Here is a 17,057-nt window from a genome sequence, read left to right on the forward strand (position 1 = left end):
TAGACTTTTAATAAAATAATCTTAGTTGGCAGAAAAAAAACTGGCAACCAAGAAAATAAATGTGACTCTGTCGTATCAGGAGAAAAAAAAAGAGAGTAAAGAAAAATGTTAACCCATAGGATGATGAAAACATGTGGGCGGTTCCGACAGAAGCCAACTCCTCTCAGGCAACCTTAAAAAAAAGCGGCAAGTTTCTCTAACACTAACCAATAAACATTAGCCACGTCTCCTAATCATTTCCAAACCCATGACCCTCTCTCTCTCTCTGTCTCGCAGCCTTTTTGAGTCCGTCACTAATCGAGTCGTGTGTTTATCCAAAACACAACCCATTGTTTTGGCTCCCTCCATTTTTATAAATAATATATTCTCTATCGAGTTCATAGTTTTATAATCTAATGAATCCACAGAGATTCTCTTCTTCTACTGATTTATATATCCATGTTTTAGATAACTCATCTCTCTTTCTCGTCCTTAACTTTTACAGTGATCTTCACTTACTATATATAGTTGACTAGGTAAACCTCTTTAGGTCGCTTTTGAGCGTTTTTGATCTATTTAAGGAAAGATTTAGCTCAACAATGAGTTTAGGTGCGTTGATAAAAGAGGAGAAAAGAGAAGCAACATCCTCTTCTTCTTCTTCTCAGGTACATATGCCAAAAGATATAGACTGGCAAATGCTCGATAAACAAAGATTCTTCTTCCTCGGCGCTGCTCTCTTCTCCGGTGTATCCACAGCTCTTCACCCTATCCTCGTCCTCAAAACAAGGCAGCAAGTCTCTCCGACCCGTGTCTCCTGCGCCAGCATCTCTCTCGCCATTGCTAGACTCGAGGGTCTAAGAGGTTTCTACAGGGGCTTTGGAACGTCTCTGCTCGGAACCATCCCGGCTCGTGCACTCTACATGACGGCTCTAGAGATCACCAAGAGTAGTGTCAGTCACGCCGCCGTTAGGTTAGGTTTGTCTGACACGACATCTATGGCTGTTGCCAACGGTGCAGCCGGTTTGACCTCTGCCGTGGCTGCTCAGGTTGTCTGGACGCCGGTTGATGTCGTGAGCCAACGGCTTATGGTTCAAGGTGACGTGTCGTTGAGCTCTTCTTGCAGATACGCTAATGGGTTTGATGCTTTTAGGAAGATTCTTTGCACTGATGGACCGAGAGGGTTATACAGAGGGTTTGGTCTCTCTATCTTGACTTATGCACCTTCAAATGCTGTCTGGTGGGCGTCTTACTCTTTAGCTCAAAGATCGATTTGGTCTAAACTCAAGCGTCAAGACGGTGGTGGCTCAGTGGTGGTTCAAGCGCTGAGTGCAGCGACAGCAAGTGGTTGCTCGGCTTTGATAACTATGCCTGTAGACACAATCAAGACAAGGTTACAGGTCTTGGACGCTGAAGAGAATGGGAGGAGACGAGCAATGACAGTGATGCAGACGGTGAAGAGCTTGTTGAGGGAAGGAGGCTTTGGGGCTTGTTACAGAGGTTTAGGACCAAGGTGGGTCTCAATGTCTATGTCTGCAACAACAATGATCACAACCTATGAGTTTTTGAAGCGCCTGGCTGTAAAGAAGCAGTAATGCTGTAATGTTATGAACCATTCATAGACTCAGTTTTTAGTTCTTGTGTTAAAAAATCAAATATTCAAGAAATCACTAGACGCTAATTAGGAAACATAACCAAACAATATTCAAGAAATCTATATTCAAAAAAACCGAACAATATTAAAAAAATCGCTAGACACTAATTAGGAAACAGAACCGAACAATATTCAAAAAGTCTATATTCAACAGAACCGAACAATATTCGAAAAATCGCTAGACGCTAATTAAGAAACAGAACCGAACAATATTCAAGAAGTTTATATTCAAGAAAACCGAACAATATTGAAAAAATCGCTAGATGCTAATTAGGAAGCAGAACCGAACACTTTGATTGAGTTTTAAATGTTTTATTCTCTAATAAACAACATAAGACAAGAACAAGGATCAAACACTAAACACATAGATGCTTCCCCCAACAAACATTTTGTAACAAAGTGATAACTAATTAATTGTCTTTCCTAAGAAAGGAGAAAAGAAGAGGCTAATAACTTGTGCCTAAGATAACCAAGTCTCACATGAATGTCTTGACTTAAACCAACAAATCTGATCTAACCAAAGAGTAAGGCATGTTACATCATCATATGCAAAGCAAATACACAGAATTGAATTTTTAGGACCGAGCTCTCTTGTTGCTGCAAGATGGGCACTTATACTGCTTGATGTGCTCGGCTCTGGCTGGTGTTATCTTCACACACTTCCCATGGAACCAGTTCTCACAGAGATCACAGCAGATCCAGAACTCATCAGCTGCATAGCTCTCACCACATGCCCCACACTGTGTTTCCCCTTGCTCATCATCCTCATCCTCATCCTCCTCTTCTTCCACACCTTCCTCTTCCTCCTCTTCATCTTCAGGCTCCTCAGGCTTTGTGAGCTTGGGCCTCTGTTCTGATCCTCGCTGTAATTTGAAAAAGAAAACAAATGAGACACAGCTTACTCATTATAAACAGATTTGCCGACTCAGTTACCTTGGAGTTTGATTTGGATCTGTTGCTGCTATTGTTGGAAACAGAAGACTTCTCCTTTGATTGTTTCTTAGCAGTGCCAGCCACAACCTCAAATATTGAAGGGAGGTCATTCATCATATTGAAAAGCCTTTTCCTGCAGCCAACAAAAGGTGGAATAACATCAAATCATATATGCAAAAGTAGATAAGACTAAAAAAAAAAAAAGATTTTTTTATAGTTGTGGCTTAAGGAGATACATATATACATACCTATCAGCTTTGTCAAATCCAAACCTGGCTCCGAAAAAGAAAGCAACAGCAAGAAGCCATGCATCGCTGTGGACAGCAACAAGGGACAGCCAGTCCTTTTCCTGCATCCCGTCCCGGGCAAAGTTGATGCCCAAGACAGGCTCTGGGAGCTCCGGGGGAACCTCTTCAGCTGGTAGATTCACTTCCCAGCGCTCATTTGGTTGCCCATAGAGGCACAGGTTCTCCTTTTCTAACAATCACAAGACGAGAAAAATGAGCGCAAATTTAGCAAAATAACATTAAAAAGTCGGTAGATATAACCAACTTTTTAATAAAGAAAAAAAAAGAAAAAGAACACTTTTTAATAGAAAGAGCACCAACCAACACCTTAGAACACACAGAAACAAACTCAAATGTGAATCAAAGAACGTTTCAAAACTAATATCAAAAGCACAATGCTGCTATAGCCAATCGTGAATTCGCAGAAAGATTAACACTAAAATGAACATTTTTTTATTCAAAAAAAGTCAAATAAAAATCTAAACTTTACTCAAAACAGATTCACAAAAACAGAGAAGGAAACTATTAATGTATCACCTCAACACTCAGCTCGAAAACAGAGACACCAAAGAAGACAATTGAAAAAACACAATAAAGAGAGTGACTTTCGTCAAACTCATCACTCACCGGGATCACAAAGTCGGTAAAACTCCTGAACATCTGCGAAAAGGATAAAACCTTAAAGTTGAGTTTTTTTTTTTATGACAAATGGAAGAAGAAGAAGAAGAAGTGTTAGATTGAAACCAATTACTCTTACCAGTGGTTAAAGCTTTAATCATGCCACTCCTACGACCCTTGAAATCTCTGAAAACCTCCTCCACCGTGCGTGGGTTGTACGCGCCACCTCCGTCCATAATCTTTCTTACAGAACAGCTCTCTTCTTCTTCACATAGACAACAGAAGAAGAAGAAGAAGAAGAAGAGAGAGAGAGAGAGGAAAGTATTTGACTTTGGCCCTGAATGTTGTGAAATTGTGAAAAAAGGGCAGACAGACACAACAATAATATTAAGCGGATTTAATAAAATGAGGAGTCCGCTGATGAGAGAGAGGGGCAATCAGGTGGGGAAGTGAGCACGATAAGCGTTATCCCATAAACGTCTTTGATTTTGACACGTGTCGAGTTTTTGTCCCGGTGAGTTGTTTACTACTTCCTCCGTTCTAAATTAAATGATGTTTTTGAGAGTTTTGGATGTTTCAAAATAGATGATGTTTTAATATTTTTATATTAGTTATAGCTTTATTGAAAGCTGTGTGACCAATAGAGTTTTATAATCTTTTTGATGATTGGTTGGATTAGTTTTAATTTTTCTTTTCAATGCTACTTTTTAAGATAAAAATACATTCTTTAACTTTTGTGCCATCATCCATAACATCAATTATTTAGGAACCGAGGGAGTACTATTTTATTACCTGACCGCCGGCGATGACTCCTGCAACTTATGGTCATGTTTGTTTTGAGAGATGTTTTATTGGATTGAATTCTCTGTTTTTTGGGGCCAATTTAGTTTTCGTATCAGAACAATAAGTTCGATTGTTTTTTTTAGTTTCTTCATTTTTGGATATGTTCTTCTTAATTTCTTTTTTTTTTAATAGGAGTTAGTTAACACAAATTTGGGTTTGTCCGCGCCAAGTTATGATTGTTAACAAACAAAAAAAAACAAAGAACAACACAAGTCTCTTATATATAGCTATGATTTTTTTTTTTGACAACAAACTGATTCATAAATCTAAATGCGATCATACTTTTTGGATATAGCTATGATATATACAAGTTCTTTCAGTTTTTGCATGATTCATTTAAAAAGGTAAAATACTAAATTATAATTCAAAAATGTATTAGCATGGACTCCAAACAATTGTGGCCTTCAGGGCAAAGGAGAAGTGACAATATTAGCATAATAGCATGGTAATGTTCCAGCTATCGTCAGCTATGCTTCAGCTTCAACTATGATTATGATTGGCTTTCACAAAGCAACCAACCATCTTCCTATCACTGATCTCATCGACTCAAGTAATTTTTTTCCTACATGTTTCGACCAGAATTCTAAAAATCTTACGCACTCGCCTAGTTGGCAAATCAAACTTCTTAACGAAATGATCTTCTTTGGAACGATTTTTTTAAATTTTGATCTAAGCATTCGAAAAATTGGCTTAGGCACCTATCTAATCAATAATCTCATATAGAGCGCGTCTAACTAGCGCTTAGTGGTTTTTGGCATTGGTTTCAAGTTTCAACTATTTGGTTCTACTTGGTATTTTTACCGCGTTCAAAAAAAGATTGGCATGTATTTGGGCTTTGTGATGAAGAGGCAAAAGATTCGAGTTATTCTCAACAATTAAATATCATGGTGCTATAAATGCCCACTGGCGACAGAGTAAAATATCTAAAGGTCTGTATTCTGAATTCAAACTTTTGAAGTTAAAATGGGGAACAAAAGAAAAATAGAAGTGCAACCATAAGAGTCGCATCAGTAAAAATTATTCATCAACGTGTTAGTTGGCTCAATGACTTTGCTTATCTCTCATGATGCAAAGACCCGTTGGAGAGTGGAAACATGAGCTTGAGACTGAGGTTTGATGGAAACAGGAGAAACAACAGGGTTCAACAATGCCTTAACTTCCTTTGTTAAGTCGAGATGTTTCCTAACCTCATTTGCCAGTTCAATCACATACTCATCCTCGTGCTCTGTTTCACAAATATTCATCAAACATCAATATCATTCCATTATAAAAGTCATTGACTCATTGAGAAGGGCTCTTTCTCACCTATGTCGTGCATTGCTTTCTCCAGCTTGAAAAGATACTCCCGGTTGTTTCCACAAGGTCCAGAAGCTGTAGCGATTTGCACCGCCATCTCCTCCAATGGAGCAGGGCCCAGGTAGTATTTGTTTGATACTTTGTCTGGGGTTGACGTGAATCTACACAAAAGAGATGACAACAAACAGGCTTTAACATTGAATCTTCCAATTTAGAAACATTAAGAGACAAAAGAGAGATATAAAATCCGAACATACACTATAACTCCGGTCAAGATTGGTTTGGTGGTGTCAGTTTCCTGCATCCAATGGATAGAAACTAATTAAAAAAACTGTATAAATTTGGCAAATATTTAGAGCATCTCAATGTATAATATGATATCTAAACCTTAGTTCTCAAATTATTTAAATAAGAATAGTAGTATAAAAATAATTAGGCATCTTGAAATCTGAGAAAACTATGAGCACCTATCTTTAATTTTTGAAATTGCTAAACACTTTTATATAAATTTTTGAATTATTAACAGTGAGAGTGCTCTTACCGAGTAAAACTCAACAAGGGTTTTTGAGTCGTATTCGCATTCTCTTCCTTCCAAATACTGCAAAAAAAAAAAACAATAATCAGATCCAACAAAAGAAAAAAAAAAACTCCATGTAAAATCAATAAAGGAGTAATCCGTGTACCTCCATCGCTAGCTTCTCCTTCTCTGGTCCTCCACGAACACAATAAGCTGCACCCCACTGTCCAAATATAAACGATATCAACAACAGAGTTACGAATCTTTTGCTTTTTTTCTATAAGAAAGATATAAAGTATGTTTTTCTTACGCATTTTGCTCCCGTGGATTGCTCCAACGTGCAAGTTCTTGCAGGATGTTCAGGCGTGCCTCTATGATCAATGCACGCTGTATAAAAGGAAACTTTCTAAGTAAGATTGAATGTAACTTTGTGAAAATTCAAGAGGTGAAAAAAATCAAGAAGTGTGGATAAATGTTATACTGGAAACATACCGAGATCGAAGACACGTTTGTAGTCTTTGATATAGCCAATGACTTTCTCATCAAAATCGAAACCTGGGTTCCATATCAAAGATCCATATCCGAACACCCACAAAACCATCTTTGATGTATTCGGTCTCTTTTAGCCTTTTAGGAGGAAGAAGAAGAAGCTAGCCTAGGAGGAGTTTAGAAAAAAAGGAATTGTGATATTTTTTAAAAGGAAGAGAGAATCGGATATTAATACAGAAGAGCTGAGAGAGAGACAAGAGTTTCGGTTGTGGGAAGAGAATCCCCGAGTGTTTGGGATTATGAATGAATATAGACGGCTTTTAGGGTTTATTTCTTGTACCGTACATCTCCGCATTTAAAGCCGATTCCTAACTCTTTGTTTCTCATTCGATACATTGAATCTAGACACCTTTATGTTATTCTTAACAATTACAGACGCAATTGGCATTGGTCCAGCATGGCCTGCCCTAACTAGCCCAAGCCCACCTTTCTGTAACTCTGTTCTTTCCTTTTTAGCAAAAATCAAATTTTGTGGTCTTAAATATTGGATGAATCTGACAAAAAATAAATTTATAGATATTGGATGAATCTATCTCCTTCTCTGTTTGGTAAAGTGTGTAACGATTTGTGTATACTTGGTTTACTTATTTACTTGGTATTTGATTAGGTCTAAAAACTTGTATAAATTAATATGTAGTTATTGACTTCTTGATTGAATAGCTGTAGTCTTCGGATGTTTGGATATCCTATCATCATGTAGTGTTAGACACTCCTTAGCCAAATCAAAAGAGATCGCTGCAATATTGGTTGGGTTACGAGAGATGATCATAAAGAAGTGATTCGTTAGGGTTAAGCTAAACTCCTATATGCTTAACTTTAACCAGCGTTAGCTACAATAAGTAGATGTTTTAGGTAGGTTGCATCTTCTATATGCAAGTTGAACTTTACATATATTGAATCTATCTCTGATTTAAAGGTTTATTTCTAGTCCTAATTAAGAGGTGATTCAGTAATAGAACGCTCGTAGAGAAATCCGACCTAATATCTCTATATTTTAGACCTAGCCAGCAAATCATGTCAGCATATTGAATGGCCTAACAAGCCTTTTACTTTCATCGCCTATGATGCTATAATCTCAGATTTGTACCGGATGGCTTGCCATTTGTAAATGCTGTAAAGTTGTTTTGCAAAATCCGTAATCACATTAGTTTAGTTGTTGGACAAGCATCCGATAATATCCAAAAGTTCTAGGTAATATTTGCTAGAAATGGAACATAAACAGAGAAATAATAGTTGTCTTCTAGGTCTACTTTAAAGTGAACAAAAATAACAAAAATGCTTTATAAAATGTTCTTGGTCGTTTTATGTAATACACTCGTATGTAGGGAGAGTGAAGAGTAGTTTCCAAACCTGTGGAAAAATGGTCTCTATAGCCACAATAAGAATATTGATTAAAAAAACATCACAAAAAATTGTGGGCTGGAGGAAAAGTTCAGGTTGTCTGGCTTCACAAACATTAAGAAAATAACTATATTTTCTGCAGAGAAATAATACCCACTTGCTTTTTTTTTTCTTTTTTTTTGATCAAACCCACTTGCTTAAGATATGACAAAAGTCCATGAAAGAGGTCTAACAGCGGTCATAGAAAAACATTTGGGTTTCGAGTTTGAATGCGTATTAAAGATGACAAATTAGTTTCATTAAAAGACCAATCACGACCGAACATCAAAATTCTTTCAATTGGTGTTCCTAATTGATAGATTTTCTCGATCTTTCTGAATTATTCTTAATCTTTTCAAATCTTTTTGATTTTCATGTTTCTATAGTTAAATATTGACCCTAACTATTTAACTAGATCATGCAACCTTTGATTGAAATACAATGCTTTTGCATAGCGGTGTTACTTAGAGTAAAATATCGTGTTTTATAACTTTTATTTTTAAAAAATCTTGTCATTTAGAAAAATGACGGATATTTTTGTGAAAAAAATGACGGATATTTTTGTGAAAAAAATGACGGATATTTTGTGACAGAAAAATATCTAGTCTGATCGTTCACCTAATTAGCTCTCTCCTCTTTAATTTCTGCGACGCTGCAAGTATTAATATTGTCATTGATAGGGGTGAGGGAGACGATAGCGATGCTACCAAAGATCTTAATAAACGCATGTCCCTGTTCATGCAACGCAAAGACAAATTTCCAACCCACCTTTTACTAGTGTTATTTACCGATCGTTCCGACTAGTCATCAATCACACTATCTTTATATTAATTCAAACTACATCAGATTATTTAACACGAACAATTAGATCTAAAAATTATAATTTACACATATATACAAAGAAAAAATGATAACAATGGTGAATAGGTCCCCATAATAATTGAATTTCACTGTGCTTGTATTTTTATGTAAGCATCAAAATGGTCAAGAAAAACATGAAGAGCCCCCATCATATTAAATGAAGATATTATTGGCTATGATTAAAACGAGTTGAAGTAAATATTTTACTAGCTTGCATTGTTTAATAGATTTGACTTGGACCACATTAGAATCTTTATTACGTACCAGCGATTCACAATGCAAAGAAGCACATGGATTCGTCGTCCACTTAGAGCCAAACACATGCTTATGTGATTAATGTTTTTGAGCTTCTACTCCACGTATACGATTAATTGTACTACCATCATAATATATTTCTAAAACACCCTAACAAAATCTATTGAAACATGTGTATTCTTCTGATCATGTCGCTCAAATTAGCAAGTTCATTACATAACTATTAGATAATTTTACATGATTTTTTCCCATTCTAGTAGATTCTTAATCAATACCCAGATTCTTAATCATTTAAACATTTATTTATGGGGAGGCTAATTAGACCACTTTAAGATCAGTTTACCATTGTATATAGCTTGATTTTGTGTCACGTACCATTTGTAACAGCGGTTTCTATGCTTAGTTCTTTTCCTCATTTTAAAATTGTAAAATCTCATGATAAACTAAAGATAGAAAAGGTTTCTCAAAAAAAAAACTAAAGATAGAAAAGGTCCTGGCGCTCGTTTGTACATTAGAAGATCCTATTATAAAATAAAGATGAAAATTTCACATCCTCTTTTTTTTTTTTTTTTTTTCTATCCTTTTTTTTTTTTGTACGCAGGAAGATTCATAAGTACATGTTACGATCAGCCATCGCTTTGTAGAACTTCATATATTTTCAATCAATCAATCAAGGTAATGGTTACTTTCGTAAATAAAACATAAGAAGAGGTTTTGATAATACAAAAAAACATAAGAAGAAGTACGTTGTTGGTCACCCAATAAGTTAATGTATATTACTTTCAGTAACTTTTAGGGGGGGGGGGGGTTACATCATGTGATTCATGTCATATCTAAACCATTCTTAGAACAAACGACTACAATATATTTTTGGCATACTAATGTCATCAGACATTTGTTTCAACTCGTAACATTGTATAGTTATAAATATAATATTTAGAGTGTCGTTCTCCACCCAACATCACAAATTCACAATAATAGTTAGATATATGTAGATATGATGTTTGGATATAGACATCGAATTAAATAAGATATTATAATAGGGAAGGCATATTAATTTATCATTTATCTGATAACACCGACAATAACCAGAGAGAGAGAGGGAGACGATAAGGTACGAAGAACTGAACCATATAGAAGAAGAGTACTGATAAGTACTCAGTCTTCAAATTCCTCAATTATTATAAAATATAAATTCCACCGTCGTTTCCTTGTTTCCTTCAATTATTTCACAGCGTCTATATAACTTAATCATATCCATTTTCTTACAAAAAAAACTTTAATCATATCCAAGATACCACAAGTTCAAAAACAAAAGGAAAATTATGTTTGGTGGATGCAGTTTTTAGCTAACAAGAAGTTTGTACAATAACATTATGTATAGTCTGCAGATAACTTTGTCATAACCAAATGTTGGTAATCTAGTGGTAAAGGTTGATTTCAGACAATGATAGACAATGCCTAAACCTATCGATTTTTGTTTTGATTCTTATTGTGAACAAAATTACTGCTAATTGGTCAGATGAAGATGGAGTCATCCTCTATATACTAAAGCGCAAGTTGTTTATCGGATAAAATTTTGACAAGTGGAAAATGCTTTAAAAAAATAAAAAATAATCAACTAAAAAAAACATTTAGATTCCTAATTTTCAGCTATTTCTTTCTAATTTTTTTTTCTCAAAATATTACATTCACATGTAAACGTAACTGACCACGATTTCTTTTTATCAACCCTCACCACGATTTATAACTGATTTCTTCTTTTATATAATTTTTTATTTACAAATTTACTTTCTGTTTTTTTTTCCGTTTCTTCTATTTTCTCTGATATCAAACATGCAAAACAACATATCCTTTCATCTCTCCTAAATTTTCAATTTTGATCTTGACAGTCTCTTTCATATATACTTTCTTTTGTTATACTATTTCTATTTTTTATCATTCATCATCCGGATTACTACTTAAAAGTACATGATGTACACATTTTTAAATTGAGCAGTGGAATACATTCGTCTATCAACCTTTTTCAAAACAACAGTTGGATTGGTGGTCGAGTTTAAATTACATCGGAAGAGATTAATACTGGTAAATGGAGAGATTTTGAGAATCTTTAGGATTTTGTTACAGGGCTTCTAGAATTTGCAGGTAACAATATAGCATAAAAATTGTATTATTTAGTTTTGAAATTATTTTTGTTTACTGTAGATTTGTAAAAGAAATAAAAGCTAATTCAAGATGAATATACGAGGGATCAAAGAAAATTTTGGACAGATCTGCTCCACAAAAACTTGGCGAAGGTTGAAGACGATTAACCACAAAGGTAATGCAAAATCTTAACAGTTAGAAAGTTAAGTAATTATTTATTTATAGTTCTTAGAAAAATAGGGCCATTAATTTAACATATTTTGACAACATAGCCATTTAGCATCTACAGCATAAATTAGGACATTGATCTTCGAAGCTGAAAATTATTTTTGACCATTTAAGTGGTGAATGACGTGTTAACTCACTAAAATATTTTTAAAATGATATTTTATAACTAATGATATTTTTAGTCTTATAAATTCAATAAACTATCCAAAGAACCAATGTAGGTTTTTTTAAGTGTGTTTTTTTAAAAAAAAAGGTTAGGTAATTAACCAAGAAATGTCAAAAATTGTTATCTAAAACTATAACTAAAATAAAACATTAAACTTATTAGATTCATTATATCCAAATTTATATTATGTCAAATTAAATATTTATTATTCTGTACGAAATCATTGACTAAAGTTAATGGATAATAAACTTGGTGCATACGTTGTTTTTTATTTTTTGAAATATATACTATAAACAATGTATCTATTTTATAGTAATGTCGATCATTGCTGTATCCCTACTTTTAACCGCTTTGTCTCGTTGTAAACATCTCTACCACTATGTGCTACTTCATATATTATTTTACAGTAATAACTTTTTGATTGAAAATTATATTAAAACCAAAGCATCTAGAACAGTAGGTTGATCCGTGCAAGCACCCCCGGGGGGGGGGGGGGGGGGGTACATAGTAGTACTTTCTATTTCAGAAAAACTGGAGGCCGGACTAATCGTTGGTAGTATTTCCCTGAGGAATAGTTAGACCTCGGTCATGATAACTCATATTAACAAATACTCCATTCATATCATTTTAAATAGTGTTTATGGATTTTTATTTTACTTCATAATAAGTGGTATTTTTCATTAATCAAGATAAAATTTAATGTTATCCGAGGCCGGACTAATCGAGTACTTTATATTTCAGAAAACTCGAGGCCGGACTAATCGTTGGTAGTGTTTCCCTGAGGAATAGTTAGACCTCGGCCATGATAACTCATATTAACAAATACTCCATTCATATTATTTTAAGTAGTGTTTATGGATTTTTATTTTATTTCATAATAAGTGGTATTTTCATTAATCAAGATAAAATTTAATGTTATCCGAAATTTGTGATCATTTACAAAATATTATATTTTTTTGTTAGTTGAGTTTGTTTTATATAATGATATTTTTATTTATCGAGAGAAACTGTATAAATTTTTAATTTTTTTAATATTTGTACAAAAACTTTAAACACCTATTAAAATGATACATAATGAGTATATATTTATATATATAAACTTATCATATATATATATATATAGGTTTGTTTTTGATCCACTAAACTAATAACACTATAATTTGAAAAGGAATTGAAATCAAGATGGATCTTGAAATGACCCACCAACTACAATGTCTTATTCTGAGTTTAAGTTAATCAAAACATAATTGATAGTTCTACTTATATAACACCAGTATCAAATAAAAATAACCATAACATCGTTAATTATATCGGATGTTTGGATCACACATGGCAATTATAAGATAAGAGAGTAGCCTCAAATTTCAAAATGACTAGAAAGACATGAACATATAATGGATTTTGATTCCAAGATATAATGCTAGATCTCATGACTACTAACCAAACTCTTCTGCAACATTGAGTTCTTGCAATGAGCAATAGCTCCTTGAATAGCACTCTGCAGCTCTTCCATTGAAGAAGACACACTGTTGCTGCTGCTGCTGCTACCACAACTAGGAAACCCACCACGTGTCAGCACGCCGGAGTGACTCGGAGATGACCTCATCGACGACGGACAGCTCGCCGCGCATCTTCCTCGTTTCGTGTATTTCATTAGGTTCCCTGAGAAAGACGACTCTGTTTTCAAGTCTTTGTGGGAGGACTCTGTTTTCAAAGCTGTGGCGGTGGTGCTCTGTTTCTGAGATAACTTGTCGTATAAAGGTTTGACCTTTTTCATGTATTTTCGAATCACCTCTTTAGCCGTTGAGCTCATTCTCTTAACTGACGAAGACGGAGGAGGAGGAGAGGCGGAGGAGACCGTTTTGGGATCTTTCTTGAAAACAGAGGAAAGTCTAGAGAGCGAGAAACCACTCTTCTTTGTCTCTTTAGAGAAGATGTCTTCTTCATCGGTGAAAGAGCTAGTGCGCGAAGAGTCACAGCAATCTAGCGGCGGAGCGTGGAGGAGAGGAAAAGAGGAGGTGGAGGAGTCAGTGGAGGAGGAAGATTCGGTGGAGTCACGTGCGGTGGAGGAAGAGGAAGAAGAAGAGGAAGTAGAAGAAGAACAGAGTGTACGGACGAGAGAGAGACGAGGTGAAAGCTGGAGAGGAAGAAGCTGACCTTTGTAGAAGAGCTCATCTGCTGGACAAAGCGAAGAAAAAGCTTTTCGCGGCGAGATTGAGATGTTGAATTCAAACTCCGATGAAGATGACGACGACGACGGAGATGAGTGAGACTGCGGTGGCGAGTGACGTTGACGTGGTTGACGTCTCATTGTGTCCTCTTATCTTTTCTCTCTGTTTAGTATGTTTCTCTCTGTTTTGTCTTTAGCTTTCTATGCAATGTAATAATAGAATGCAATGTTTTAAAATTATTTATTTTGTTTTGTTTTATATTTAAGAGGCTACTGCAAGTGCAGTTGATATCATGAGAAAAGCCCACAAAGATCGCCAGATTGAAGCTGTAGTCACATGCAATTCAATTAAATAGTGGTAAATGTTTTAACCAAAAAAAAATGGTCCAGAGGATTAGAGAGTTGTTTAATGACATTGATCAATCAGAATAATCAGTTTGCAGGAGTGAAGAGTGAGCAAAGCTAGGTGTGAGCTGTATAACCTATGGTCCATTTTTTTGATGTATTGCGTTTTTAACGCATCTGACTTGGTTTTCAAGTGTCTTTCGATATTTTTTTGGTGTTACTAGAATCTTGCGTTTTTGATGGAGTTTCAGATACGAAGAGCAAAGGATAGAAGCAAAACCAGACAAATTTGGACATACTGGACCTGATCCATCGATTATCTCTCTTCACACCGAAAATATGGTAACCACAGTACTTCTGCAGGTTGAATTTTAGTACTAATGAAATCTTAAGCATTATCAATAAATAATATTTTAGTACAAGATGCATTTTGTTGTAAAACAGAACAAACCTGTATAGAACAGTCGTAACTATAATAATACATTTTTAGAACAAAGATGTTATCATTTACTTTAATTTGGATTAGTAATGGAATTTGATAGGAAACGGTGATATAAACAATATACTCGTCATCGTCGCGTTCTTGTCGGGAAAATACCGCGGGAAAATTCAGGAATAGTGATTCTATCACGTGACCTAACGCCATGTGTGGCGATTGCTCGTCTTGGTTCTTTGATATAAGTTATTTAACTCGTAGATTCTCTATCAGTTTCATATTGTTTTTTTTTTGCATTTAAATCAAACTCTCGACAGGGAAAGGGTTCATTACAAAAGCTTCTGAAGCCAGAGCTTGTTTTGCCAAACAATCAGCAATTTTGTTTTTATCCCGAGGGATCCAACGAAAAGAGATAGAGGTCGTTGATGAGGCCGTTTATATTGTTGTTGAATCATCTACTTATATATAAAGCAACTACTTTATTATATGCCACAGTCATGGAGGTGGTGTCGGAGAGACATTTTATTGATCACGCGGAAGAACTATGAGATAACGAGCATCAACAAAGTAACAAGTTTAGATACTAAACAAATAGAGATTCTCAGACGGGGACGATGTTGGTAACTGAAACTCTAACCATCTCGGCTTCAAAGACAATGGAATCTCTCACCAAGTATCCATCTTGTAGATCTTTACGCAAGATTATATTGCTTACTCCCTCGCGATGACCTGGTTGAATCGGGTACCAAGCTGCAGCTGCGACACCAAATTGCATGCGTTTTAGATAGTGACTAAGGTCGAGACATAATGTTACATTTACATTGTCCTAAAATATGAATGTGTGTTTTTTTCCCTCTTACAAGATGCTCTTTTGGGGTTTGAGCCTAGCTGATGCCTCAGTCGCAGATTAACCGCTCCCCAGGTGCTCGTCTCGACTGCGTTTGGCTTAAAGCCTTGAGCGTATAGGAAGATAGGGATTGCATGGGATCTTCCTTCTCCCTCTCCTTTCGGGTTAAACCCTAATCGCCTGATTAAATATACATTAACAAAAACAAATTACTTCCGCTCATAATTGACCATCTACACTTTGTGGACTCTGAATTCAAACTAAACACCAGTCTAGGATATACATAGTTAGTTAGTTACCAAAATAAGAGCCAAAAATAATCATCATTTTTAATCAGGACTTTCGAGGTGCTACATATGTAACATCAAATGAATGACTAACCAGAATCGGTCTCCAACAAGAAATTCGGAAGAGTAATAGATCCTATCTTCCAAGGAGGAGAAATGGAGTATTCTCCAACTGAAAACGTTGTCCGGAGGGTTTGATAAAATCTGACTCTCTCTTGTTGTTCGACGGGTTTGATGACGAAGATCTCAGCACCAAAAGAAACAGTGTTTTGCACGATGAAACCTTGATTCGGGTTGCGGAATGTTGAAAGAGGAATCAACTGTCCAAATCCCCACTCTCTGTTTTCTTGGTTGTATCGTTTCGCCGCTTGATCTGCAACCCAAAATGTAAACATAAAACCAACATTGGCCGCGCACACAGAGTAATCATGCATGCATAATAACATTAATAAAATGTATTCAAGTGGTAATCGATTCTATTCTTTGACCAATATAGAAAAAATTCGGCCAGATCTGAGATCAGGGGCATAACAGTTTTAGATTAATCTTAACAAAACAAAATTTTTGAACAATTTGAAACTATGTGATCTATGTACAAACTATAGTTAATATAAAAAAATACACATAATGAGAATAAATACCAGTGATAGTCAAGTACTTGCGCTGTCTAGCATTAAACACAAAGAGTTTGAGATCAACATCGACCTCCCAGCCAGTGGGAAGAGATTCTGTGTCTTCAATCCTCACGTAAAGTGATACATGATTGTTTCCTCCATCTTCTTTGTTACCAGTCACGTACAAAATCAACCTCCTGTGTATGGTTCATACAGAGAACAATGTTTTATATTCTTCTTCTTTTTTAACAACATGCATCAACGCCTGGTTTTGTCACAACATGCATTTTCATCAAGAATAACCATATTTATGAAGTAAAGATTAGTGAGAAGAAACTAACCATTTTGTAACCAGAAGCTTCAAAAACTGAGGATTCGTACGGTTCAGATCTCTCCATAACCACAGAGAAATTTCCTATTGTTACGATCTTACTTGATGGTCGCTCAGTTTCTCAACTCTCTAGTCACTTCTGTCAACCAAAATTCACACAGCATTATAAAACAGGTTTCCCTTTTAAGAAAGAAAACAAAGGGGAACTGGCTTTAGAACCGCGCGGATGCATACCCAAATTTGCTTTGGGATCTGTTAAGAACTATTATACTCTGTGACCTGTTTTGGGTTGTTCGTTAAAAACTATGTTTAGTTACAC

The 17,057-nt window shown here is 35.4% G+C and overlaps 4 protein-coding genes and 1 pseudogene across 4 annotated transcripts; 1 reads left to right on the top strand and 4 right to left on the bottom strand.

The window, feature by feature from the left end:
- Positions 1–394: 394 nt before the first annotated feature.
- LOC130499498 (uncharacterized) lies at positions 395–1,648 on the top strand. The gene has a single exon (XM_056993615.1). It carries the CDS (start codon positions 579–581, stop codon positions 1,569–1,571), a length of 993 nt encoding a protein of 330 aa, XP_056849595.1. The 5' UTR covers positions 395–578; the 3' UTR covers positions 1,572–1,648.
- A 421-nt stretch (positions 1,649–2,069) lies between these two features.
- Positions 2,070–3,833, bottom strand: LOC108823728 (PHD finger protein ALFIN-LIKE 4). Its single transcript, XM_018597000.2, has 5 exons — positions 3,608–3,833; positions 3,478–3,510; positions 2,812–3,040; positions 2,564–2,696; positions 2,070–2,493 (listed from the first exon to the last, which is right to left on the bottom strand). Exons 1-5 carry the CDS (start codon positions 3,702–3,704, stop codon positions 2,206–2,208), a joined length of 780 nt encoding a protein of 259 aa, XP_018452502.1. The 5' UTR covers positions 3,705–3,833; the 3' UTR covers positions 2,070–2,205.
- Positions 3,834–5,251: 1,418 nt separating this feature from the next.
- LOC108825773 (gamma-glutamylcyclotransferase 2-1) lies at positions 5,252–6,939 on the bottom strand. Its single transcript, XM_018599122.2, has 7 exons — positions 6,617–6,939; positions 6,435–6,511; positions 6,291–6,347; positions 6,149–6,205; positions 5,865–5,905; positions 5,617–5,768; positions 5,252–5,536 (listed from the first exon to the last, which is right to left on the bottom strand). The coding sequence occupies exons 1-7, from the start codon at positions 6,723–6,725 to the stop codon at positions 5,373–5,375; spliced, it is 657 nt and encodes a 218-aa protein (XP_018454624.1). The 5' UTR covers positions 6,726–6,939; the 3' UTR covers positions 5,252–5,372.
- A 5,925-nt stretch (positions 6,940–12,864) lies between these two features.
- LOC108826075 (probable membrane-associated kinase regulator 1) lies at positions 12,865–14,095 on the bottom strand. Its single transcript, XM_018599453.2, has one exon. It carries the CDS (start codon positions 14,017–14,019, stop codon positions 13,129–13,131), a length of 891 nt encoding a protein of 296 aa, XP_018454955.1. The 5' UTR covers positions 14,020–14,095; the 3' UTR covers positions 12,865–13,128.
- A 1,080-nt stretch (positions 14,096–15,175) lies between these two features.
- The window catches only part of LOC130500223 (uncharacterized), a 3,532-nt pseudogene continuing 1,650 nt past the window's right edge, over positions 15,176–17,057 (bottom strand).

The sequence above is a fragment of the Raphanus sativus genome, chromosome 9 (assembly GCF_000801105.2).
Source record: "Raphanus sativus cultivar WK10039 chromosome 9, ASM80110v3, whole genome shotgun sequence".
NCBI lineage: Eukaryota > Viridiplantae > Streptophyta > Magnoliopsida > Brassicales > Brassicaceae > Raphanus > Raphanus sativus.

Bases quoted from the DNA above. Each gene is read 5' to 3' on its own strand.
- LOC130499498 (XM_056993615.1), top strand. From the start codon at position 579: ATGAGTTTAGGTGCGTTGATAAAAGAGGAGAAAAGAGAAGCAACATCC.
- LOC108823728 (XM_018597000.2), bottom strand. From the start codon at position 3,704: ATGGACGGAGGTGGCGCGTACAACCCACGCACGGTGGAGGAGGTTTTC. The intron at 3,511-3,607 runs GTAAGAGTAATT...TCCTTTTCGCAG, and splicing joins GATTAAAGCTTTAACCACTG to ATGTTCAGGAGTTTTACCGA. The intron at 3,041-3,477 runs GTGAGTGATGAG...TGTGATTGTTAG, and splicing joins TTACCGACTTTGTGATCCCG to AAAAGGAGAACCTGTGCCTC.
- LOC108825773 (XM_018599122.2), bottom strand. From the start codon at position 6,725: ATGGTTTTGTGGGTGTTCGGATATGGATCTTTGATATGGAACCCAGGT. The intron at 6,512-6,616 runs GTATGTTTCCAG...CCTTTTATACAG, and splicing joins CAAACGTGTCTTCGATCTCG to CGTGCATTGATCATAGAGGC. The intron at 5,769-5,864 runs GTATGTTCGGAT...TCTTTTGTGTAG, and splicing joins ATCTTGACCGGAGTTATAGT to ATTCACGTCAACCCCAGACA.
- LOC108826075 (XM_018599453.2), bottom strand. From the start codon at position 14,019: ATGAGACGTCAACCACGTCAACGTCACTCGCCACCGCAGTCTCACTCA.